This window comes from Saccostrea cucullata, unplaced genomic scaffold, assembly GCF_032062105.1.
Source record: "Saccostrea cucullata isolate Sc308-1 unplaced genomic scaffold, CSIRO_AGI_Scuc_v1 ctg426, whole genome shotgun sequence".
Classification (NCBI taxonomy): domain Eukaryota; kingdom Metazoa; phylum Mollusca; class Bivalvia; order Ostreida; family Ostreidae; genus Saccostrea; species Saccostrea cuccullata.
In genome coordinates, this window is record NW_026930434.1 from 338,849 (window position 1) to 366,823 (window position 27,975).

The 27,975-nt window shown below is 32.8% G+C and overlaps 1 protein-coding gene across 4 annotated transcripts; it reads left to right on the top strand.

Moving 5' to 3' along the window:
• Positions 1–174: 174 nt before the first annotated feature.
• Positions 175–27,975, top strand: LOC134228572 (glutamate-rich protein 3-like). 4 transcript variants are annotated; one of them, XM_062710234.1, is made up of 22 exons: positions 175–251; positions 2,380–2,473; positions 2,780–2,977; positions 4,395–4,517; positions 7,186–7,293; positions 7,493–7,690; positions 8,009–8,149; positions 9,062–9,266; positions 9,638–9,824; positions 9,953–10,089; positions 10,212–10,328; positions 12,028–12,087; positions 19,393–19,610; positions 19,750–19,825; positions 20,050–20,095; positions 20,196–21,595; positions 22,167–22,259; positions 24,908–25,048; positions 25,626–25,786; positions 25,907–26,038; positions 26,124–26,215; positions 26,330–27,975. In XM_062710234.1, exons 1-22 carry the CDS (start codon positions 232–234, stop codon positions 26,898–26,900), a joined length of 4,518 nt encoding a protein of 1,505 aa, XP_062566218.1. In that variant the 5' UTR covers positions 175–231; the 3' UTR covers positions 26,901–27,975. The 4 variants fall into 4 exon arrangements, with proteins under 4 accessions (XP_062566218.1, XP_062566217.1, XP_062566219.1 ...); XM_062710233.1 differs by lacking the exon at positions 4,395–4,517 and adding an exon at positions 6,221–6,361; XM_062710235.1 differs by lacking the exons at positions 4,395–4,517; positions 10,212–10,328 and adding an exon at positions 6,221–6,361.

The following is a 27,975-nucleotide window of genomic DNA, read 5'->3' on the forward strand; positions in this document are numbered from 1 at the left end:
GTCTGTAGAGATAGTTTTGGTACTTCCGTATGACCGGAACGCATACAACAGAAAAATTTAGAGGATAACCGAAAGCCTCGCACTTTGTTTGATCACGTGGCTCACCCCGGCGACGAGCTTTGTTGAAAGCTGTTGTTCGAAGATTTTTTTTCTCTTACCATCATGGAGTAGATTTCTTATCAGGATAATAAAACGATTAATTCATAAAGAAGAAGAAGGCAATTGTAAAAAATGAGTCACGTGTACGAAGGGTAAGTCGATATAAGTATTCTCTTTATAAAAATTATGAAATAAAATGTGAGAAACATAAAAATGCCTCTTAGCATGTATTTTCAGACGGAATCCCAAGTAATTTTAGATATGCAATTTCCATTAATTATCCTTGTATTGTATAAAAAGAAGGGAAATAAACTAATGGGATTTGTCTAATATCTCATTCAATACAGTATTTGGTTGTCAATAACTATATTAATTTTAACATCAGTTTCTGACATTGACACTTTCTTTTAAGTTTTTTAAAAATAAGAATACATATTGTCAATGGTATAGACATAAGAAGACTTGCACCTCGTCCCCTATTGTGTGAATCGGCTATTCAGACATATATTTTCTTTGCATTTTGAACTTCTCGCATTCATCACTGTATTAATGTGAATTGCATTTTTTAGGCTGGATCACATATTCGCACAATTTTGTCATTCATTTGCATGTTCCTCCTCATTAACCACGTCTGTGGATATTAAATTAAGAACTCAATTAAGGACTGGGGAAGAAAACTCAAAAGTAAACAGCTATAGGCATCGATGATCCACATCCTTTTCAAACAATAAAAAAAATGTAATAAGCTCATAAAATGGAAGTCATATACAGAATAAAATCCATATTGCATTTGACTGTCTTCTTTTAGAGAGATGACAACATTATTCCGGAATTGGTTTATGTATAGAATTACTTTAAAGTCAAGTTAAGAACAAAGAGTTTATTAAACAAATCTGTTTAAGGGGAGGAATGTGGTAGTTTGAGGCATCAGAGCTTTATCAGCCTGAATACCTCAATAGTTAGATCATCTGAACCATGATAAAGGGACCCCAGGTTCAATAATATAGCACCTTAATTGCAAAACTAAGCTAATTTTTAATTTTTTCCCCACATCTTTTAACTGAAGGTATTTGAGTTGAAACTTAACAGATTTTACGAAGAAGCTTTCTTTATATATGGAAATGAATAAAACCAAATTTATAGAGGGTATCATAATGCATGGAATTATACATGTATGTATTGTATATGAATTTTGAATTTAAGTGACTGACAGATTGAGGGGTAAACAATTATTATAAGTGTAGTAGTACATTGAAATTTAGAGGTTTTTAAACAAACAAATAATTGCAAGAAGGAGCTTTTGAGAATTTATTTTAGTCTAACAAGCATAAAATTATCCCTTTATAGTGCATTTACTAGTATTCATTAATTTTGGTGAAACTATTGAGCAAAGGATACACACATTTATAAAGATTCACAAATTAAATATTTGAAAGTTTTACAAAAGAATATCGTTAATGAAAATAGAGAGCATGTGAAGTGTTTCAGAGGAAAAATATCAGGTGACACTGAAGGCCCATGGGCCTCTCATTTAACTTAATAAAAATTTGAAGATTTTTTCTTTATAACATCTCTCCTTCACCAAATTTTTAAGTACCCTAAGGGTGTTTACTGGAGTGAATACACAATTTCACGCTTGCAATGATATAATTTTAAAATTTTTTTGTTTACATGGAACAAACATATATCTATTCTGGTTTCCAAGTTTTACTTTCAATCAATATTTGTGCCAACAAATACCTGGTTTAACCTGACAGTTTGGAGATATCCCGGTATACCCTGTACTACACTGTCTCCCATTTGAATAATCTGTTTGCTAATGTGTCACAAGGGAAAGGGAGGCATGTTCCTTATCACCACCAATAAGATTAAGAGGCTCAATTTAATGGCAGCTTTCATGGAAAAAATCCTTTAAGACTATGACTCTGAAAACAGAATATCAGAAAACAAATATATGTATTATGTCAAGTTTGATTTAGTTAATTAGCATTTATATATTATACATATCAATTTTCTTACGAACTTATTCAGCATATATTTTAATAATTAATCTTTGAAGGATTCAATTTGACAGCACTTGCACCATGGACTTTGCCATAAAATATCAGCTCTTTTTGTTTTACTTTAATTAAGTTTATTTATAATCTAATTAAAATTATAGATGTCTATTTGAGAAGCTTAAGTAGATTCAGAACATCTTATTTTAATTTGATTGGTATTTATCATATATCCCAATGGCTCTGTAAATGTTTTCTGATTTTTTTTCCTGTTTGGTTTCAGGCCCTTGGCCACCTACAACAGTCTGACGGACAAGAACCTGGCCGGCTACTTCTCTAACACTCGGATGAGGAGGCACCTCCGCAAGTCTGGACTGGTACGAAATATACTGATTACTTCTAAGAAAGATGAATTTAGATATATGTTTTGAAGCTGATTATTCCAAATTTATTTGTTTTGAAATAAACTTTATTTTTAAGAGCATTTAAATATTATGTTGTTTTTTAAAATACACCTTTAAACAACTACATTGTAGTGCATTTTTTTTTTTCAAAGAATGCCATTGGCAGAAAGATTTCTTCTCCAAATCATTTTTTTCTCTATCAAATTATCTGAAAAAAAACCCACATTTGTGTATTATGATTTATCCATGTTAGAACATTGGTGAATTTTTTTTTTGCAGGTCAACAAACATGGAGAGTTAATTTCAGAAAATCAGTATCGTCTGAACATGGCCAGGAAAGAGCACAAGAAGCATGTAAAAGATATGCTGGCACAGGCCATCGTTCACAAGACCCTGGACATGGAACGCAATCGACAGGTGGAAATCCGGAGGAAGCTGGAGGAAATAGCCAAGATAGAAGTTGTGAGGAGGGTTCGGGTAAGCTACTTAGACTGACACACAGCTGTTTGCTAATAGATGAAATAAGATGTCTAAAATAGATACCAGGGGTATTGGGATAGTTATGATTAATTTTTGTATAGCAAACTGCTGATAATTCAAATGAAAAAAGTTATGTTCTCGATATTATTAGACATTACTGATGATTGTTTTATGTGTAAATATTTTTAAAATTTTATTCAAGAAGGAATTGAAATTGATTGGATATGGAAAAACTTCAAACATTATTACGATGAACACTGCATTAAAAGGTTGTAGAATAAGTCACCATATAATGGCTATTATTCTAGTTTATAAATGAATATGCATCTAGGACAAAACAGTTGTTAAAGAGGAGAAAATTGGTAGAAATCGTTATCGGGTGAGAAACAAATTCACAGGACATTTCTGATATAGTATTTGCTTGCCAAAGCATTAGTGATGTATTTATTGGTGTATGGCAGCGGCAGTCTTGTGTAGAATTGGTCATTACCGAGTTTCAGTAATTAGACAATGGCTCCATTATTGGGATGCTGTCCAGTTCTATTGCTAGTAGAGCTAAGCATGTCTATATATAGTCACCCGTCTCTCTCAGCCTAGGTTTATAGATCTATCAACTGCTCTTGGTTAAATGGTATAATTATCACCCATCTGCATGTTTTACTGTATCATAGAAGTTATCTCCCTTTTTGTTTCTATATACTCTAAATGACAACTTCAAGTCAAGATATTTCTCTAAGTATTGTATTCTCAAATTCTCTTTTGATATGCTCATGAGATGATATATCTATTATTTTAAATGATTAAGAGTTAAAGTTTATAAAGAAAAAAATGTACTCATTATCAATTTACTGATAGACATATTTTTTTTTTTTTTTTTTTTTAATACAAATGTTGACATTGTACAGGGCATCTCATTTAAGTATACAAGAATGATCAGATCACTCTTCTTGATTAATTAATCAGGAACAGAGTTGTATTGATTTCCTCCTGGTCTTACTGCGAATAATAAACGTCTGCTTAACAGCCCAAGGATTAAGGAGGCTGTGGTTTCCTTGATTTTCTTTCTACTAAATGAAAATATTGGATTCTGGTTGCATGGGATCTTTAACAGATCTTGCCAATAAGCACTTCAATATATACATGTAGAAGAAATTTATTTAACTTTGAATGCATGACTTGAAAATTGATTATCATTATTTTTTTTTTATTTGAAAAATATAATGTTAATAACAGGAATATATACATAATACATACAGAAAGCATCACTGAAAATAATGTCCTTTTTAATCATTTTGGAGTGTACATTATTTTTGTAAACAAAAATAAGAATTTTTAGTTAATATGTTAAAATATTTTTTTGAATTTGAACATGTATCTCCAGATAGCATATATTCTTTAACACTGACTCTTCTAGGCTGATCACAATCGCAGTGACAATTATTTACTGCCACTCCTATCACCCCGAGCTAAACCGCTCCCTCGGCCTCCCACCCCCACCCCACCACCCCCTGTGGAGGAGGAGGAAGAGGAGGAAAAAGTTGGTTTTTAAAATCATCTCTTGTTGAGTTTTTGATGGTTTAGCTTGGTCTTGAATTGTTAACAAACATCATCCTTTATAGATGTTTTTGATGGTTTCATATGTTGGTTGTTTTTCTAACATACTAACAGCTTTTTTATGATACATATATAGGTTTGCTTTGTTGGTCAACTATTCCTATAATAAAATTTTCTTTTTATAGGCAAAGAAATTGTATATAATAAATCATAATGAAAGAACATTATGGGCTGTTTAAGGAACATAGATGAATGATTTCTGTATCAGAAGTATTCCAGTTTGTGTTTTTTTCTCTTTAATCTCAACAAACAGCCCGAGATCAACTTATTAAAACACTTATTTAACTCCAAATAATTGCCTGTTGACAGCAGTGTGCACTGCATAGCTGGTTAGGGAAAGTAGATAGGTGCATTCAGTTTTCAAGGTGATGTCTTTTAAAATTGATTGATTAGGGTGCATTGTTTTTGATAAAGTCTCTTGTCCGATTTAAATTTGATCTGAAATCTTATCCTTCTTTGTTCGCTGGAATGATTAAATCCTTAATATTAAATTAATCTCAGTCAGAACTGTTTGAGGTACACTTGCTTAATTTAAAATCACAATAAAATGTTAAACAAAGAGAACAGCCAACCAATAAGTACTTAAAGTTTGAAAAGGTAGACTTTAATCTGATCTTAAGAATAAAATTCATCTTAGTTTAATTGAATAGCTATTAGTGTATAAATATCACAGAATTTTAAAGACTGCTGGATCCAATATTTTAGTAGTAAATAACTTAGCAGTTTTTATCCAACTCAGGTTAAGTGTTCTGATATGTCAACAAACTGTGCACTAACAAAACCATCTTTTAAAAAAGAAATGTTTGCCCTCTCCCAAGTCCCAACTCAGGATGGCCAAAAAAAAAAAAAAAAAAAAAAATTAAGTAGGTAGATAGCAAGGGAATTTTTTTATTAATTGAAAGAAAAAAATATTTAACACCATGCAGTGATGAATTTTCTAAATTTATTGAAATTTAAGGTATAATATTATTGTAATTAAATAAGTTGTTGGTTACAGATGAGAAAATTTTAGCATGAATTAAAAAAAAAATACACTGTACATGTAATGGTTTCCTAAAGGTTTAAATTTTTGTTGATGATCAGGCCTTTTTAGTCAGTCAGTCAAGGAACAGCAAACAGGCAATTTTTAAGATGGCCTTTCATGTAATAAAACCAAAGAAGTACTTAGTAACATCAAACATAATATCATAAATTGGTTTCATGTAGAAATAGGATTCAAAAATGATTATTAATGCAGAAAATATGTCACTGCCCAAGAGATAAACTCGGGCCATGTTCTAGGATTGTGATGAATTATTAATGGATTGTAGCTTTTCAGATGTCTGTTCCGTTCTAACATTGTTTGTAGCGGAATTTCCATGCAACCTATTGATTTCTTGGAGATGCGATGATATAATGACCATTATTTCAAGTTTTTATATGCATAGCATTGTTGTCCTGACAATATTTTGAAGCCCATTGACACTGCAGTATCTGTATATGGTGCCAATGGGACATTAAATCCTAAAATTTCTAGAATGATGGTGTGATAAACATGATAACAATAAATTGATACAGCTTTAACTAACCTATTAATGGAGTATGTGTGATTTGTTTTCTGTATCAGTTAACGCTTTTTAATGCTAGAGCTCAAGAGGGAGGAAGGGGGATGAGGAGATATTGCCATATTTATCGCTGCGATCTAGTCGCTCCGCCAGTCGCCCAGACACAGCCGACCAGAGATATCGGCCCCAGAGTGCTCCCTCAACAAATCAGTATGATGCTGGCGTAAGTTACATGGGGACCAACTAATATGTAGTCCTTATATACAACATAACACAGCTGTCAGCAGCAAAATATGATTGTAAAGTTAATTAGAATGCATGGAAAGAAAATACAACTAAACTATGATCACTGAAAAAAATGCTCATTTTTGGGCAATTATTTTCTCTTCATTTCATCCTATAGATGTATATTATATCCTACATAATCACAAACCTACATGTGAATTACCTAGTGACTACTAGAAGTAGTACACAGTACATCTTTTAGCTCAATTAAGCTTAATTGCTTAAAACTTTGTAGCTTCGTGCTGCTAGCTTCTATATCTTTAACTACTGGGTACATGTACCTATCAGTAGAGAGAGAAGTAATTAATAATTCATGAATAATTCAAATTGAAAAAATATTTAAGGCTTTTTATTCATGATTTTTATGTATTTTTAGAAATAGTTAAAGTCTACATTAGCTTGAATTTAATTTTTAATGTGATATGCTTGCCTGCTTTGAATGGTCTAATGCTGTAAAGCAATTGTGTTGATTAAACCTATTTTCTTTAAAACCATTAACTTAAATGTACATTAACTTAAATGTAATCAGATACTTGTATTTTACTGGTATTTTACCTAACTTCAGATTCCTATGTCAATAAAAATGCCAGTATTTGATTTAAAAGAATGTAAATTTAAAGATCTGACATGAAAAACAATGAAGTTCATTAAAATAAACATAAGCAAGGCAATTCCATGATAATGGATGATTTTTTCTGAAGATGAATGTTTCATTATCTTTTTTGGAAAATAAATGTTTAGTCATCTCATGACATTTCTTAGATTGTGTATGTGGATGAACATGGACGCCGTTTAAGTCCAAATGGTCGAGAAGAATTCAGAACAAAGAAAGCCAGACCAGAAGATCTGGATACCAAACACCTATATGCTGTAAGTCCTTATAAAGATATAACTATAATATGTACTGTAGTCATATATGGACATTATTCAAGACATTATCCAAATGTAAACTGCTAGAGAGAATGGATGCAAAATGCTTAAACTCATTTACAAAGTTAGGAATGTACAGTTACACTGTAATAAGTATAAGAACTAAGATTAAATAACGTATTTGTTTATCTGTGAGCAGCTTGACTCGGCAGCCCTGAGGAAGTATGCGTTACAGTTGTCCCGTATTGAGCAGGAATCCATGTCTCCCTATCTAATGTCCCCTATCCCCAGCCCACCCAGGAGCCAGAGAGGGAGTCGTGTGGGGTCCCGTGCACACATAAGATCCCGCCCCAGAACAGCAGAACCCCGGAGCAGTGTCAGCCCTAGGGAGAAGAAGGTACTTATTATGTTTCTTTTTGGCTTTGAGTGTTTCACTTTTTCAACTCTTGTTTTTTGGAAGTTCAAAATGATATTTGAGCTTCCATCTGTTTCATTTTTTATCTGCTAATACATGTGTATCTTTGTCAAAAGTTTATTGAAAGACCATATTAATTACATTTTATTTTGAATTTGAGGACAAAAAAAAGAAAACCAGATTGACATATTTCACTTTATCAATGACAAACATCCGCATTGTTTGGTTTTTGTCCTGTCACTAATCTCATTGAAATCATATAACTGATATCACAACATACTTATTGTACATGGATTTCAGTCAGCTCAGTCATCGGAGAAAAGTTCTGAGAGGAGTTACAGTGTTATCTCTGATAAAGAACACACTGCAAAGGGTACCCCGACCCGGGGGCCACCCAATGGTCACCACAGGCGCCCACTTAATAGACCCAGAGTTGTGGAAGTATGCATATAGATCCTGCATCCCCTTCACTATTTGTGACCACCCCATTATAGCATGCCTTGGTTTCTTAACTGCATGATGACGGGAAATAAGCTTAACATACATGTAGCAAATAAGAGAAATGCATGTAGAATATCGTACATTATATAACAATTTCTTGTATTTTTTCCCATATATCATTTTTTGACATAAAGGTAGTCATGAATGCATTAGATATTTTAATTTAGTTTGTGGATTAGTATGGGGTAACATGCATGTGCCAGCTGATTAACATCTCTCACCTGGTGTCATGTGTACGGTGTAGCCTGGTTAATATAGATGATCCATTTCATTAGTTTCATTTTAATTTCAAAGGTAGCTTTTTTTAAAGACTTCACAATGTACAACACCAAGTAATACTTGTAGCTGAACACATATTTTATTTGCTTTACAGAAATATATTTTTCTCGTTCAGGTTAATAGATAAATGTGCAAGACTTAGGGTATATTTACTACGCATTTTAGCCTTTTTTATATCATTTATGCATGTTTTACATAAAGTATACACTGTGATTGATTTAGTTTCAAGTACATTGTATTTTTATACCTTTAACATTTGTTTTCAAAGTATATAACTGTCCTGTAGCTATTTCAATAGTATGCATGTTATAATATATCAGATTTAAATTTATGTTTTCCATGCATGGATATTTGATTGATCACTTCTACAATATATTTGATATTACACGTATTTAACAGACGAATTACATGTATCACAAATTTTACTAGGATATGACTTATTGTGAAAACCCATCATATAAAACCAAGATATTAAATTCAGATACAGAGTGATAATTTAGTTTTGTACGGAATGAAATTTTGGCTATAATTTCTAAATAATATTTTTCTAAGTGATATTTTGGTTTTGTACAGGGAACACTGATGTTACACAGACAAGAGCCAGCCATGATGCACCAGGGAGAGGTCCAGACCCTCTGTGAGATCACGATGAAGTACCATGGACCTAACCTGACCCTGCCGCGGGACCAGTATGACCCCACCCAGAGTGTCACAATAGATCAACAACACTGTGGGGGAAATACTCTCCCTGTGTTCAAAGAAAACCTGAAGCCTAGTGGTACGTAAACATACAAAGGAGGAATTTAAATTCAAATTGGACAAGGGGGATAACTCATGAATTGAAAATTGAAATGAAACATCTCAAAATTTGCTGTATATTCATGTAGACAAAATGATATACAAAGATAGGAAACTATCAATGAACAAGCTACTGATTAATGGGAGAAAACATTAGTAGGACCATTAATCCCCTTTATTTAAAACATTGCATAGAGTTTTTTATGAATTAGCCCACTCCCCCCTAAAAAATGATACATAAGTTTCATTTTTGTACCCATAGAAATGAAGTTTTAAAAATATTTTTCTCCCAGAGATATATTTGTAATGGCAAACAGAGCATCTATTTTATCAATATATTGAATTTTTCAGACACCTTTAGTTTTATCTCACGTCGCCATCGTGGTTATCCCTTCAGTCTGACGATCTATGTCGATGGTCGAGTTGACTGTCGGGTTAGCACCTGCTGTGAGTACAAGCATGCTAAAGGGGTCAAGCTGGGTGGGAAAATGGGACATTTCAGTCTACTGAAAGTGGAAGGTGCTACTCCATGCTATAAGTAAGTAAATGGAATATTTGTTATACTTGTCATCAAAAAAAATTTAGAGAGTAGCTTCTCACTGTGTTTTATGACCACATTTAAGTGGAACATTTCTTGAAGTGAATGTATTTATAAATGTTTTATAGGTGTAAGCTTAATACCCAAGCTAGTCCAAGAAGTTTGAAAAGGCCACCAAAAACCAAAACCCCTAAACAGCCTGAGCAGCTGAAGGAGGAAGTCATTGTGGTGGACAGACGCCATGTACAGGAGCTGAGTGATGGAGGTAGGTAGACACAGGTGGTAAATTATCATTGTGTTATCATCATTTTTTTGATATTAAGATGTAACAGAATAACAGATTGTTAAGCAAAGTAATTGATGAATTGGTCATTGTCTGTAAATCAGTCAAGGATGAGGAGGAGGAGGAGGAGAATGTGGAAATTCCCGTGGAGGATGATTCCACCCAACAAAAGAACAAATATGACACGTATATTGACCCAAACCCTCCCGAGGACAACAGTGGTAGATGACCTCAATGTTATAGCATGCTAGAGCCTACCATATCAGTTTATAGGCTAGAGTGTAAAATGCAAGATGTCTTTTAAGTTCATTTGTTGCATGAGAAATTCAATGGTGATTAAGAAAAATGGAGCAAAAATTTTCTGTTGCATCTATTTTTTTCACCAAAGCAAAGTCAATTGAGCACTACCTATCCATGTTTGATATTGTGCATTTTAAAGAGAACCCTCTTTGCATAAAATTTAATATGCTTGTCAAGAGAATTTTACCGTATAGCGGGTTTTTTTGGCGGGTGTAAAATTTGGCGTTTTGCCCGCTTAAAGGTATGCCAATAATTTTGGCGTAATTTATTTTAGCGGACGCAGGGTTTTAGCTCTTTGCAGATAAACACTTAGAAGAGTACTGACTATTTTGATGGTTAAAATTTTAGCGGGCTATCATCAAAACGCCAAAATAAGCCAAAATTAGCACCCCGCTAAAATTACCCGCTATACGGTATGTTATTCCTCAGTCAATATCCACATGTTTTGTACATGAAAATGTTTTTGCTTACAAATGAAATTATTTGTTAAAGTGCAATTAGAATTTCAAAAGGAATGCTTATCTTTATTTTGTGTTAAGCTTTGGTGATGGTAAAAATACTTTGTTTATGGATATTCATTACTATCATTTATCTTTCAAGGCCATTAAAATTAATCTATCATTATGGCTTAAAATGTAGTTATAATTAAGTTACCTTTTAATTAGTGTGAAGATATATTGTAAAATATTGTAAGTGAAAAAACATCAAGTACATATTATCAAATAAGAAAAAAAAGTTTAACATGAAGATTATAATGTTATTCATGTACAATATATTCTTGATAAATACAGTCAATAAATCCAAGGGAAAGAATGACCAAAAAGTAGTTATAAAGGAGGAAGTTGAGGAAGAAGTTGTTTCCCCTGATGAAGCAGGTACCCCTGCTCTGTTGTGGACTGTCTGTGAATCTGTCATTCACGTAATCTCACCATTATCACAAAACTTCTCTATGCTGTAAAATATGTGTTATGAAAAAAATTCCAATACATGTACTTTGGTCTAATCAAGTTGTCCATTCCATGCACGTTAAGGAGACACTGATACTGGTATTCACTCATATGGCTCAGTTTCATGTCTGGGTGAATAATACTTTACCAACTTGAGATTTCACATAACACAACTATACATGTTTTGTTTGAATATGCTTGTGATTTTTTTTATAAAGATATCTTATTACTGATAGTAAATATTTTATTGCATTATTAAATGTGCATAGATTTAGATTGCTAGATACAGTTTTGAGATTGTTTTTTCTGGAATGATCGTTAAAGTTCAGATTTAAAATATGTTGTCAGTTTGAATTGCATTAATATATATAACTTAATATTTGAAAACATAGCATAATCATACCAAATTTAACATAATAATACAAAACAGTCATTTCAACTGACTGTATATTTAGGCATAAACAATTACATATGTTATTAATCTTTAACCCACCCCTACCCCCAACAAAAGCTACACATATAAACCGTAAATGGCATCTTTAATTTAATTTTATGGGTGTTAAAACCATAATAACTAATCTCTTAAAAAATTGTCACTGTATACCATTGTTGATACAGCTTAATTGTTAACTATATTTTCGATTCTAATGATAGACTCGAATGCTCTTTGTAGATGACAAATACGAGGATGATTTCGATGATGATGAAGAGGAAAAGAAGGAAGAAGAAAAAGGTAAGTCTTTCATTTGACAGTTTCTTAGAAATCTCTCAAGTTCTCATTCCTTTTTCAAAGCAATTGATATGTTTCCAAGTTTGCCTGTTATTAGAAGAATGTAACACTTTGCCTAAGTGGGTGAATTAATCATTAAATGTGCCATGACATTGACTTTTGTAGAATGGAGCATGTAATAGTTTTGTCCAGATGTGATAAGTTTATTAGGTTGACCCCCTATATTTTATCAAATTTAAATTTAGAATAGTTTCAGTAAGTACATGTAGAGGAGAGTCATATATATATATATAAACACATGCTTTCAAAGACACTGAAACCCCATGTACGATAGCTATACAGATAGGACCTGATTAATATTTTATCACCTTTGTATTGTTTAAAATTCATACAGTTTTATTTTTTTGCTATTAAATAATAATATATGTTGATTTTCTTCTGATATGTTTAGTTGATATGTTTGTGTATAACTAATTAACAGGAAGTCAAGACAACTCTACACCAAGGGGTGATTAAAACTCATTGTGAATTGTCTGTTTGTGAAAAAATCTGTGTGACTTTATCACAATTTATAAACACCTTGGTCAGTGAAAATTTCAAACAAAAATTTCAATGTTATCAAAGTTGGATAAATGTTGGTAATTTGCATGTTGTTTTTTTTTTGGACATTTTATTGTAAAGGTTAGATTGTAGATTTAATATTGTAGTAGTTAAATATGTATTTTACTTGGATAATAAATGTTATTTGTAGTTTACATGTTAAAAAATTCTACATTTTTGAACTGAAATGTGTCATAAATTCCTGAAGCTTGTAGAATTTAGGCATATCATGCTGTAGTCATATCTTTCTCCTTGTCAGGGGTTATATTATACATAAAATTAATAAATAGATATCCTACCAATTTTAATTTGAATGGTGTTTTATAACATATTGAAATGATAAGTTATTTTCCCTGACCAAGGTTAAGGTATGAAAACTGCATGTGTGGATTAAAAACTTCATTAATGGGATTTTTCAAAATAAAAGATCAGTCACATTCCAGTGTGCCTTTTGTGTATAATTTCCAAACATCCTCAAAAATTTTTTTCAAGTCAAAATATTTAAGTAAAATGTATTTTTCATTCTTTTTGTGAATGAGACACAAATTGTTTTTATTTCAAGATGAAAAAAAAAAGATTTTTCTTGTCAAATAAAATATATAATTTATTTAAAGGAAAATAGTAAAATGTATTATTTTGCTAGATAATTGTTTCGACACCTTGATTTTATAATGTGATTGATAATTCAAAATCCTTCATATAATATTTTTAATTGTCAGAAAACAACCACAAGGCACAATCACATTTATTTTTTTTGTTCATATGCTTGCCTTTTGCCTTATTTTTACTTGAAGTCACTAATTAACTGATGTTGTTTGACAACTGTGACTACCACCCTCCCATTCACCTGTACACAGCCCCTGGCCATCACATACCACAATGTACCAGATGTTGACCACCTCGTAGTAAGGTTAGACTTACAGCCAGTTCTTAAAAATATGTTCATGTACTTTAATATTATTCTTATAAGAAATATTTATTTCATTAAAATGAAGTTTTTTAAATTGAAAATTCTGTCTTGACAACTATTTGCAGGAGTTGTTTATCATATTTCAGGAAATGATGGCAATTCAGAGAACAAAAATATCTTGGAAAATCATACAGAAGATAATGAACAAGATGGTGTGGATGGCATGGACTGCAAAGAACAAAACCCCAAAGCTACAAACAAGCAAGTCAGATTTAATGAAGAGGTGCAAAAAATGGGGACACCAGACACCTCTGTGAGTAAGTTAGGTATAATGAATGATGAAGATGACAAAGCAAAAATTGAAGATGTGGATCCAAAAGATACAAAAATAAAGGAACTGAATGGTCTTAGCAACCAGGATGATGAAGGTGCCATGGATACTTGTGATGAAGTGTCTGAAATAGAGACCGATCTGGAATCTCCGAGAAAGCAAAAGGAAAATGAGAACAAAGAAGAGGAAGAAGACAGAGAGGATAAACAGGAAAACAATAATAAAACCCAAGAAAAGCTTGACGATAAACATGTTGGCAAGGAAACTAATGTTGAAGGTTCAGGAGTGACAAAGACTGAAGATGACAACAACTATTACTCTGATGACTTTGAAGCCTCTAGTGAAAGCACAGTTATGTCCGATAAAGGTGTTGACAAACCAAAAAATAATTCTCCAAAAGAAAGGGACACATCAGTCCCTAAACCTAGAACCAGCTCTCAGGGTGAGTATTATGATGAAGCTTATGCATGTGATGGAGACAAGCTTTCACTGCATGATGAAAATGCATGTATGTCTGTAAACATGAACACCAAGCAAAGTGAAGAAACAACGAGTATGAAATCATTTGACGATGAAAAGAAATACTATGTGGATGAAGATAGTGAAACTGAAGAAATGAAGAAGGGGCCTTTACAGACCACTTACGAGGATATGAACATAATTGGACCTTTGGCAACACTTCTGATGAAAGTCCGAAGAAAGAAAAAAGAAATGCAATCCAGGTTATCAGTTGATTCAGAAAGTGAACACGATGGACAAGAGGCATCAGAAGGGTTTGGTTCTTCAAGTTCTCTTGAAAAAGAGTCAGTTAGAGTAGGTTCTCAGACCTCATTGTCATCCTTACCATTTGAAAATCAACCTAATGGAAAGAAAAAATTACAACCAATTGTAACAGACAAGAAAAAGAAGAAAAAGAAAAATTCAAGCGCAAGTTCCCTAACAGACAGTGGAAGAATGTCTTCAGAGCCAAATACCAGACCCAGAAGATTATCAGATGCAAGTATCAGAAGTTTTGATAGTCATAAGAGTGTTGAGCAACAAATGATTGAAGCATCGCAAGAAGTTGTGAAGGCCGTTCTTGAATCTCAGAAGCAAATGGCAATGTCAATAAAACAAGTAACAGAATCATCCAAGCTTGTTGTAAATTCTTCAAAAGAAGTATTGGAGTCAAGCAAACAAGTAAATGCATCTTCTAAACAAGTTAACGAATCTTCCAAACAAGTCAATGAATCATCAAAACAAGTAGTTGAATCTTCTCAACATGCCTTACAAACTGCAATGCATGCAATAAAGTCCATTAAAGAAGCAGAAAAAGATTTTTCTGAATTGATTAAAGATGAAAACAAACCAGAAAAAATTGAAAACGGTTCAGAAACAGATGAAGAGAAATCACCAGAAATGCATGAATTGCCAAAAGACACAGAGACTACCTCCATGGATAAATCTGAAGTTGATTCTGGCAATAATTCAGCAGTGGTGGATCATGGAAATACAGCAGTAATGGATAATGGAAAAAGTACCGAAGATCCAGAAATAGTAGATGACAATAAGCCAGAAGTAATGGAAGAAGACAATGAGGCACTTAAGACTCCTACTGCTCCTACTACAGAAAAATTAGTTTTGTTCCATAGTGAAGATTTTGAATCTTTGCCTGATGAAGATGCTGTGCACAATATAGAGGATGTAATATTTCATGAAGTTATGGGTCTAATGGACACATTTTCATCACCTGATATTCCTCATAGGTCAAACAAAAGTCACTTACCAGAATTACACAAAATCAACTTGTTTGCAGAAGAGGACATGGATTCAATTCCTATGCCTGACGACGTAAACAAATGTGAAGAATTTACGAGTATTTTTGACCTGAAAAATGAAAACAAAGATGAAGTTGATGGTGAAGTACAAACTAATGCTGATGAAATGCATATTCCGAATGAATTTCAGTATACTGATTTTAAAACGTATTATGATAGAAAAGAAAAGATGTCAGATGTAAATGGAGATGGCAATTTGAAGGAATTTTCACTTTCTGATGCCATTAAGTGTTCAGAAGAAAATGAAAACTCATATAATTCATCATCACCTTTTTCAAGAAGACAATCAGAAAACCCAAATCTGTTTGAAAAAGAAAGTATGTTAGCTAAAAAGAAAAGATCACAGTCCATGCCAGTGGCGGTTCAGAAAAAGGAAATAGAAATCATCAAACCAAAAACGTTTGTTTATATTGCCAAAGATGAAACTTTATACACAGAGACTGTTGATGTAAAATGCAGAGAAACTCTGAGGCTAGATAGTTGTGATACCCAGTCATCAATTACTCCATTTTCTCCACGGAAGATTTCTCTCACCCAGGAAAAAGTAGGAAGTAGCAAAACCAGCGACAATTCAGATTCGTCCATTCTTGTTCATAAAAGCTCTGAGGAAGATGCGCTGATAAGTTCAAGTTTGTCTGAAGATCAACAAGTTGACAAAATATCATTAAACACAAGTGGAGAAGCAGAACTTTTTGTTGAAGAGTTGTTGCAAAATATTAGAGGTATTGACCCAAGTAATCAAGGTGATGAGAAGAATGCTAGTATTCAGGTCACTGATGAAGTAAAAGCTGAGGATACAATATCGATAGATACAAACAAAGAAGCAGAATTAATTGTTGAGGACGTTTTTCAAAAATTAAAATCAGAAAATACATCTTCATTTTCTGAACAATTGAATGTAAAGGAATTTTCATCTTCAAATGAAAAGCCACGTACACCACGCACAGATCCCGACGGACAGGTTACACATATCATTATCAATGAATCCTCTACTGTAAAGGAAGATGTAGATTACACCAAGGGTAATGGAGAGGGTCTGCTGAAAAGTTCATCAGATGAATATGAGGATAATTCTTTGAAAATAATGTCTGCAGAAAAAGATGATTCCATAAGCAAACCTAGGCCTTTACGAAGACAGGGTGCTGTACAAAATCTGTATGAAGCAGTTGACAATGAGACAAAATCGTTGCTGGATGAAGTAGCACGTGAAACAAGTTTAGCTCCAAATGAGGAAGATCTTTCTGTGTGCACCAGCGAGGAAGCTTCCATCCTTGTGAAAAGGGTTATCGAAGGGTTATCACAAGAGGAAATTTTAGAAAGTAAAATCACGGTCAGTCAAGACAATCATGTTATTAAATCTAATGGCAGTAACTCAGATGATGCGGAGGAAATTGCAAATACTTTGAAAACAAACAAACATTTAGCAGCTGCAGAGAATATTGAAAGGGAAACTAGGTTCAGTCCAGCACCTAAAGATGGAATAGAAGAAAAATGCTTTCAACCCATCAAAAAAGAGGCTGAGGAAAACGCAACATTTGCAGAGGAAGATGAAAGCAACAATCTTCCTGATACTGAAATGCTAGATGTGCAAGATGAATCTGAAATATCACATACTGAAATATTGGAACCTATCCCAATTGAAAAAGAAGATCGAGCTATTGAATGTCCTGTCTTAGACAATATAGAATCAAAAAGTGATGCACAACAGAAGCCAACCTTAGAAAAGGCTAAATCTGGAGCGATGGTTGTCAAGTATCCAGAGTCATCGCAACAGACTCAAACTTCCAAGGAGGAGGAAGAGGAGGTTAACAATTTAGTCAACGAGGAAATAAAAGCAAAAACCGAACCTGATGATATACATACTGATAAGGAGGATAAAACTACACCATGTATTACTGTTACAGAGGCAAGTGATGGAGGTGGGAGCGACGAATCAACTGCTGGACTTAAAGATCAAACAGATATGAAAGAGGCAGATATTGAAAACAAAGAGGAAATGGTGCCTGAAGTAGTAGAAAATGCTGTTATATGTAATGAAGAAGAAAATGCTAAAGAAAAAGTTGAAAAAAAGCAATGTGAACAAGTTAAGACGAAAGCAAATTTAAGTGAAAGAAAAGATTCGACTGCATCTATTAGTTCCAGTTCTGAGTCGTCAGAAACAGATGTTAAGTTTTATATGAATGGAGAAGAGGTCAAATACCCAAAAGATTTTCAAAATGGAACGTCAGCCGAAGGAGCACCTAATCTTCTAGAAATCGATGGCCAAATTATTGATCTAGATAACCTAGAAAGCTTAGATAAAGAGACTTACAAGAAAGTTATGGCCGTGGCCTATAATATTGATGTTATGTCTACAATTTCGGAAGAACATTCAACAAGCCAGAGTACTGCTCATTTATCAAATAAATGAGGAATAAACATGCTACTTTTTTTCCTTCATCTTACTAGTACTTCTTTAGGATGCAAGTTCTACAGCTAATTCTTCCTTTTGCATGCATTGTATTCTATCAATACTTTGGCATGAGTTTGTTTGAGTCATCACGCTTAGCAAAAGAACAATGGTCACTTGTTTTTCGTATTTCTGTTTACTATGAAAATGGTATTTCAATGTGTCCTGAAAGTTCATAGTCACAGATTTTTGCTATTTTTAAATCCGTATTTTAAATCATAGATGAAACATGGATATAACACCATAGTTACTTCTAGCATTTTCTGAAGATGCTGCATGTTTATGTAATAACACTGGAAATTCGGGGTTTTGTCATTCAAAAATGTGCATGTTTTTGATTGATGTTTTCTGCATATTATTCTATTTTTTTTTCTATATTTTTTGTAATTATTTATTGATTTATTTTTTTTTTATGTATTTACAAAGACTATCTTTTTTTATTCCAGCTAATTTGCAAGATAAGATAGACTCTCTTTCGATAATATCAGAAGAATAAATAGCTGTAGATAGATATCCTCTGAGAGGTCATGAATGGTATTTTGACTCATCGTTTTTGAATCATTGGTTATGATATGTGATCTGATTATTTGAATATAAGGGATTTTCTTGTCTATGTGACAGTGTTTGTGACATGTTTCGCTTCTTTTAGCGGATTTTAATAGTTAAAAATATTTCAGACCATACAACAATTTTGTTAATGCATAATTCTAAAGATGAGACTTTAAAGTATCTATAGATCTGATTCATGTATTTATGTCTGAAATTTATGTTCATGAAAACTTTTGTTATCATTTTTTTTATTTGCAAGTCTTGTATTTCAACAACATTGAAGAATTTTCTGTACATTAGAATTGTTTAAAAATTGAAATAAAAATTAAATTTCACATTCTTTTTTAATCATGACTGTGTTTTTGTCTTGCTTGGAAATATGGCAATATTGAAAAAAGGCAACGTGTTACATTCAAAGATAGTTTCATCTGAGGTAAAAAAAAAATAAGACCATCAATTGCTTTGAAAGTATGGAGTGCAGAAAAAACAAAAAAATTTCTTTTATGAAACAAGGATTACTTTATATTTGTAAGGTAAGAATTTTGATTAATATTGTGAAATTACAACTTAATTTTTTTTATCCAAACAATCATTATACATGTATTTTAGCATGAAGAGCTTGAGAATCATGGTTGTCAAACATTTTTTGCAGAAAGACCCAAGTCTGCCTCATCAAAATCGTCTTCAAGGTCTTCATCTAGGTCTTCTTCCCCATCCTCTGAGGAGGAAGAGGATGTTGACAGAAATGCTGTGACTCACATCGTGTATGAGGACAAGAAGAAGACAAATATTGTAGGACTACCTGCTGATGAGGACACCAAAACAGAGAAGACAGAGACGGACAGAGACAGCATCAGTGAAATCAGAAAGGTATCTGTTTAATATGCACACACACACAACTTAAAGGGAAGGGTTTTCTTATTGTTTCTTTAATGATACAGTTCTTTGAGATATAGAATAAGGTTGAAAGAGATAGAATCCTGTTATTTACTACTTTCATAAAACGCAGGTTTCTGGTTATTCTGATGAAGAAGAGTACCCTGATGGAAAGAAGTATAGTAAAGAGGAAAATATGGCAACAAAAGGTACCAGTATTGCTTAGTCTTGCTTGCAACATATTGTATTCATATGAATATTTTATTTAAACTCATTAAAATCTACATTTCTAAAGTTGTATGTTTATTTTGTATCATTGCAATTAATACAGTGCAACAAATACTGTTCAATATTCTTTAAATTATCAGTGTTGAAATATACCCTTTTCTTGTTAAACTCCTTTCACTCAGATTTTTTATTTTCTTTCTGATAGTTGTACAAGAGGAAAAGAAAAGTTTCAGAAGGAGAAGTTTATCTAGGTAGGCTCAACACATTTATGATTATTCAAACATTGCTGCAGTAAATAATTAGAATAATTGTAAATAATTTAAACCTATACATATATACAAAACTTTACAGTTCATCATCCAGCTCATCAAGCTCCAGGTCAAGGTCAAGAACACCAGAGAAGGTCATTGTTCCACGAACTAGATCACCAGCAAGATCACCTTCCCCTCCAGAAAAGAGAAAATCTCCATCTCCTGAATTGAAGAGAAAGTCCCCATCTCCAGAACCAGCAAGAAGATCTCCTTCACCAGTAAGAAGGTCTCCTTCTCCTGTACGGAGGGCATCTACATCTTCAGAGTCGTCCACTTCGTCAGTTCATGTATCAGAGCCTGAAGAGAAAGAGGAAACTGCAGAGAAAGTTTTAATTGGAAAATCATCCATAAATACTGAAACTCGCACACCTCAGAAGACACCCATTATAAGAAAGGATTCCGTGCCACTGGAGTTTAATTACACAAGTTATTCAGAATCTGTTGCAAGCAGTGATGTTGGAAAACCAATTCCAGAAGAGGAAGTTCATAGACAGCGGCCTTTATCTCCACTTCCCCAAGAATTCCAATACAAGAAAAAATTTGAAGATGACAATGTTAATCGTCCAACCTCACCAATGCCAACTCTTGCTAAGAGTTTCAGAAAAGTTTCAACGTCATCAAGTTCATCATCAGATGAGGAGAAAAGACGAGTCACTACCACTGCAACTATAGAGAAACAAAAACCTGCTTCAAGTGAATCAGAGAGTGAAGACAAAAAGGGAAGCTCAAGCAGTAGGTCAAGTTCTAGCACAAGCTCATCAGAGACAACAAAAGCTGTTCCTGAAAAAAGTACCCAACAGAGTAAAATAATAGAGGAAGAAAAGGCAGTTGCCTCAAAGGAGAAGAGCAGTAGCAGCAGCTCTTCTAGTGAATCATCTTCAGAATCAGAAGCAGAAAAGAAGACAACTCCTCCAAGAAAGAGTCCATCCCCACCTCCTAAGGCTGAATCAAAGAAGGAATCTTCTTCATCAAGCAGCTCGTCCAGTGAGTCGGAAACGGAAACAGATCGTACTGAAAATGAAAAAGCAACAAAGACTCCAAGCCCTGTGACAGAGGAAAAGAAAGAGTCCCCTGATGTTCCTTTGGCTCAACAAAGAAAACTGTCTACCAGCTCTAGTAGTAGCTCAAGTAGTTCATCATCTTCAGAAACTGAAGAAGCAGAGGAACAAAAGCAAACTAAACCACCATCTCCACCACCCCAAGTAATGGAGGAAACAGTTAAAGCAAAGGAAGATGAGAAAGCTAAAGGTGCTGGAGAAGCGAAGGCAAGTTCAAGTAGTTCTGATTCGAGTAGTAGTGACTCTTCTGAAACTGAGACTGATAGATCAGAGAAGCCACCTGTAACACAAAAAGCTCCATCTCCGCCTCCTGTTCAAAAGCCACCGTCTCCTGTACAGGAAAAGGAGGAAAACAAAAAATCTACAGAGGATACCAAAAAAGGTACATCCATGTAATACTATTGTGGTACTTATCTACAGATAATGAAGTTTTGTTCATACCAGTAATAAAATATTTTAATGTGTCGACTAGTTCGACTAGTTTATTTATCCTAGTATGCAAAAATATGGCATTTGGTTGTATTTCTCTATGTTTCCAAATCAAAATACAATGTATTTTTTCACACTTTTATGACAAAATTTTGTGAAGGTCAGATACATAATATGTTAAATTCAGCCCTTTTAATGCAATTTTAGAGAAATTGTGAGAAAGAACAACTAGTGGAATATGTAATATAAGTAAAATGAAGTCTTCTTAATGCAATTGAAGACAAAACAATGAAGTGTAATGTTTATACCATTAATTCTTATGGGATATCCAAAGCTTTATTAAAAATCAGTATCGCTTTTAGTGTCAATACCATTATTAAAAGAGGTTTTGGTAGATTGAATGCTATTAAAGCCAAAGACATTAGGCTTTCATAGCATATAAAGAAATTGACGCCCTTAGCATTAAGAAGTTTTGCTCAAAGCATGGCCTTTTAAAAATATATGTATGCTTATATCGTGAACAGATGAGTCCAGTGGTAGTGAGGATAGTAGTTCTGACTCAGATTCCTCTTCTTCTGATTCTGAAAGTGAGGTCGAGGAGAAAAAGAAACCGGAAGGTAAGCAGAGTTGAATACAAGCAATGTAAAACTATTACACAACTAAAGTCGAATATGAGGCATCGACCAAACTAAATTAAAAAAAAAATCAAGACAAAATATAAAACAAGTGTCAAGCTATGAAAATAATTTACATAACTTTAAAAAGATGTACTTGATGGGCTTGATCACATGTGACACTAACTGTTTTCTCGTCCACAGGGAAGGGCGAGCAGCAATCTTCAGGAGCAGTTCCCACCTAATCCTTCTATCTTACTAACTCAATGTCGTAGTGCACTCTTCTATCTTTGTCTTTCACTTACATTTCCCTTTGCAATTCTAATCGGAATTATAGCGATGGTCTATTTGAAAATCTAATGGAGAAAGTATAAGAAAGTTATTTTTAAAAAAAAATTTAAAATTATAATAGTGAAAAATTAGTGTAGGTAGAAGTTAAATGTATAAATGCACATGTAAATCCTTTTTATGGGGCCATAGATATCAATTATTGATTATTTGATATTTGTATTGCACTTAAATTATTACATAAATGTTTTCTGTGGGGTTTTCCTTCCATCATATAAGTTTGAGAAGTTCTCTCTGTTTTCTCTTGTAAATGTTGATAGACATATAAATGAATATCGTACAGTGATCATAATGGTACTAAAGCTAAATAATTTATTTGCAATTGCTTGTTATCTGTGTGTGATATGTATAAATGAAATAATTTCACAAGTGTTTTATGTGTGGAAAAAAAGCCTCTTTGTCCTTTATCTTTTGGCCTCAGCTCTGATTATATGTTATGTTTTCATCAATCGCTGCTGCCCTCCCCAAACACTTAGCATGAAAATTAAACACCTAAGGTTGTAGTACTGTGTTCACTGATCAACTAACAAATCTTTCTGTGTACCTCTGTCATTCTGTTAATCTGCTCCACTGGCGGGCCTTCGAACAATCAAGACAATTAGGAAATAGGTATGAAATTCAAACAAAGGTTATAACTTCATATGCTTTGTCTTGTGTTTTAGCTTGCAATTAATGATTGGGAAACTGTTATAGTATTCACTAGCTCTCGTAAATCACATTTATAAATTCACAGATGCACTAGAGGTCTTTGGCTTGGTCATAATTTCTTGTCATGCATCTCTTAACAGTTCTTTTTCAGATTATCAGTGTTGGATGTTGATCTTTTTTTTTTTTTAGCTCTACTGGTCAGAGACCAGAAGAGCTTATGCGATAAATGAATATCATGTCTGTAAACAATTTTTCAAAACGCTACTCCTCCTACAATTTTTTATTTCAGTATTACTTGGCACACAAGTAGACTACTCTGTGTGTGCATCGGTTTTTAATTTCTATGAACGGTGTTGCCATGGTGACTAAAAATAGAATTTTCTGTAAAATTCATTAAAAACGCTACTCCTTCTACAGTTTTGGTCTGATTTCAATATAACTTGGCACACAAGTAGACTACACTAAGATACAAAGAATAGTGCATCGGTTTTTGATTTCGATGAACGGTGTTGCCGTGGTTACTAAAAATAGAATTTTCTTGAAATTCCTGAAAAATTACTCTTTCTACAGTTTTGGTCTGATGTTCAATATAACATGGCACACAAGTAGACTACACTAAGATACATAGAATAATGCATCGGTTTTTGATTTAGATGAACAGTGTTGCCATGGTTACTAAAAATAGAATTTTCTGTGAAATTCCTTTAAAACGCTACTCATTCTACACTTTTGGTCTGATTTCAATTTAACTTGGCACACAAGTAGACTATACTAAGATACATAGAATAGTGCATCGGTTTTTGATTTCGATGAACTGTGTTACCATGGTTACTAAAAATAGAATTTTCTGTGAAATTCTTTTAAAACGCTACTCCTTCTACAGTTTTAGTTTGATTTCAAAATAAGTTGGCACACAAGTAGACTACACAAAGATACATAAAATAGTGCAATGGTTTTTGATAAGTACAAACCAGTAGAGCTACAGTCTCGACAGAGACTTCTGGTTTAATTCAAGTGATAAAATTAAGATACGATACAAAAGCATTTGATCATCAGAATGCCTGATCACACTTCATGTATCTTAGTTTGAATTAAATTGTTATTTAAAATTTGAAATTAAAATTGTGATTTTAAACTTTACAGAAGACCAGCCCTTTATAAATCTTGGTTGATATACCTCTGGTATTTACTTGTAGTATATAGAGCTCTATTTGCGAAGTAATGAACCCTAGCTGGATCTTTATTCATACCTTCTAAATACATTAAAAAAAAAAAAAAAAAAAATTATACACGTTGTCATAGTCAACAATCTTAAGTCGGTATTTTGTTTTTTGGTCTTACGAGTGATTAGTTTATTTCTACTTGAACTTGATTCAGCTTTTTATTTTGATTGTTGTTTTTGGTTTGCGCTCTCGTTTTTTAAGTTTCGAAAATAGCATGTAGCTCTCATATATGTGTCTTCTATAAATTTAAATTTTTTACCGTGACTATGTTAACAGTATTAACAATTTCATAAATGTCGTAAGACCTTTTTCTTTTAATTATGCTGAAATAAACCCCCCTGATGTACATCAGTGATCTTATATCCAATGGTTCTCTCTGAATCTTACTCACATTGTGCAGGCTTGTACTTGATATGCTTACTCTTGTTGCAGAAAGAAATGGTGAAAAAGATATAACCGTTCAAGATTCAAAAGCTGATAACAAGCTTACAGACTTGCCTGTAAGTGAGAGTGATACGGACAAAAAAGTGTCTATATTCACTAGTGACACAGATGGAGACAACATGCATGGAGGTAGGTTGTCGTATTGAAGGCTTAAGTTACATAATTATGTAAAGATTACTTCAAACAGTCAAAATGTTTGAAGATTTGGGTATTTTTTTTCTTTATAGGAAAGGTCTTAATTAGTTTCTTACCCATTGATTTTACATGTTTAGTAAAAATATTTAAAAAGCATCTTTTTTTAAACATGGTATTGATTTAAACTAGGAATATAACATTGTATGTGCAATGAGGAAAATTTAAAAAAAAAAAGAATGTCTTCGACTTAAAATGCAACACTTAGAGAAGAAGTTTATCTTTTCACAATTAGTATTCTTTATAAAAAATATCATGAAATCTTTAATTCCGGATTTAATTATTAAACAATACATTGAATTTCGGCAATTGTACAATTCCTCTGCAAAATGGTGGAAATATTATTATTTTATAAATTCACTTTTCTAAATTTTTGACAATCATTTATACACACACTGTGCTTAATTGCCGGCCATAATTTGCACACTGTCTTTTTAAGTACTTTTTTTTATTTGCATTCTATATTTTACATATAAACCAGCATTGTACATAATCATTTTTTTTCTTTGATCAGGGAATGATCCAGATGATGTGGAGGGTGGTGGTGTTGGCACCACATCTTACCTGTCTCGTATTGGAGTCAAACCAGGAACTCCACTTGAGGGATCTGTCACACCACTGTTTGAAGGAAAACCAGATGTAGATCTAAACAGCGTAGCTCTTTCTGATAAACAGGTAATTGAATTTTTCATATCTTGAAAGAATTAAAAAGCATCCAATACTAACCTTAATTTTTGAAAGTGTATGAATACTTCTATATTTCTTCATTTATGTATATTATGAATTTGTTTTCAGGTTTTAGAAATAACAGAATATTTGATAAAACAAGATGATGTGAAGACGTTTTGCATACGAAATGCTAGTTTGGGCCATGACAAGTTTGTAAATGTTGTAGGAGCCTTGAAAACCACAAAATCTGATATTCAGGTAAATAATAATTGTTACTTAAGTTCCTTTTTTGATGATATTTATGAGATAAAACAGCTATTCATTTCACATTTTTTAATTACAGATGGTGAATTTAAATTTAAACAAATTGAATGCAGCATCTGCAAAGGAAATCGGCGAGCTTTTTGTTGAAAAGCCGTCACTTCAAATTTTGCTGTAAGAAATTTATGCAAGTCTCTCTGTTTCTCTTTGCATCTATATACTCTCACATATATTATTTTTCTTATTTAAGTAATTTAATAATATGAAAGACTATTTAAATTTTCGCAGGCTTCATGGAAACCCACTTGGAGACATGGGGACAAAATATATAGCAAATGGTCTTTTAGATGTCCATGCTGCTTACCTTTCACACAAACACGAAGAAAACCAGCCTAAGTACTGCCAGCTTCAGGAACTAGACCTGGGGGATACTCTCATGGGAGATTCGGGAATGGAACACATTGCAGAGCTTCTTGAGGCGAACACATCACTACGGACCCTGAATCTTAACGGGAACACTAAAATCACGTTGGTGGGGTGGAAGAGACTGGCAAAAGCCCTTAAGAAGAACACTACACTACGGACATTATCTCTAGACTTCAACAAAATCGGGGATGATGGTATCTCTGCTCTTGCCAGTGGATTGAAAGACAACCAAACGCTGAAGGTGCTGGAATTAGAGGAAGCCTCGATTTCGGAGGAGGGAGGAAGAAAGTTGGTGGAACTGTTAAAATGTAATACTACTATTTTGGATATTACTGTCTCACCGGGAAATGCCATACCTGATAAAATTAGAGGCGAAATTCATAATTATCTTGGCCTTAATAGAGCTGCTTCTCAACCTAAATCATTTAAATAGATTGCATGTTTAAAATGTTATTTCTTCACTTTTAAGCAGTTTTAGTATGTAGATATTAATTCATGTTAAAAATATATGATGCTTATTGGATGTACATGTATGTGCTAGTTTTGTTGGGTTTGAAAAAAGTTTTAGGGTGAAAGTATTTGTGGGGATTGAATCATATGTGTGCTTTTAGATATATAGAGACAATTGAGATGTTGATTTTTTTGTAAATCAATATTTAAATATTTTGTGATACATATGTGAAATTGTAGAAAGACTAGCAGTGTGTAGGTGTTTAAAATTCGTTCATTTTCCCTTATGATTAAAGATGATAAATGTATTTCGGCTAAAATTTAATCTTTTTAAGGGATTTTTTTTTCTTTTAATTATTAAACTTTTTCAAAAATAAAATTAATCACGGTAGTTGAAATTACTTACGTGTATTTTAGAATTCATATTTGCATTTGAATAGAATAATTTAATGCTTTTTTATAATATAAATTCCAAATAGACTTTAAGATATTTTTAAATAGATTTAGTATATTTATATGAATCAATTTTCCGTCCAGTGTTATTTACAAGAGCACATATTTTTTATTTTCATTGTGATTCGTCTTTTTATGGAGGTACATGTATACGTATAGAAACAAGTCTCAAAAGAACCCTGTGATAATTTTATATATATTTTAACTTCAGTTGTTTTGTCAGTATTTTATAGTCCTCAGCATAACACCCCAAACAAAAATATTTCCTATCCCTTAAAGGTACAACGATATAGATTAAGCCTTAATTTGGCTGTTTGACATCAAATGGTTGTGAATTTTTCTCATTTCTTTAAATTTTATAAAATATTTTGATTATCTTGTTAAGATCTTGCTCAGACTTGCTCTTTTACATTTCTATATACAATATTCAGAAGGGACATTCCCTAATATATTTTTGCTGTTATTGTTTTAGTTTTAATTTGTGGGTAATAGCATGCTTGTATTCCAGATGTAACAAATATTTGTTGTTTGTTTATTGTTAAAGTTGATAAATCTGATTCTGCCATTCCATGTAGTCTGTGCATAGTTAAATAAAATCTAGAATT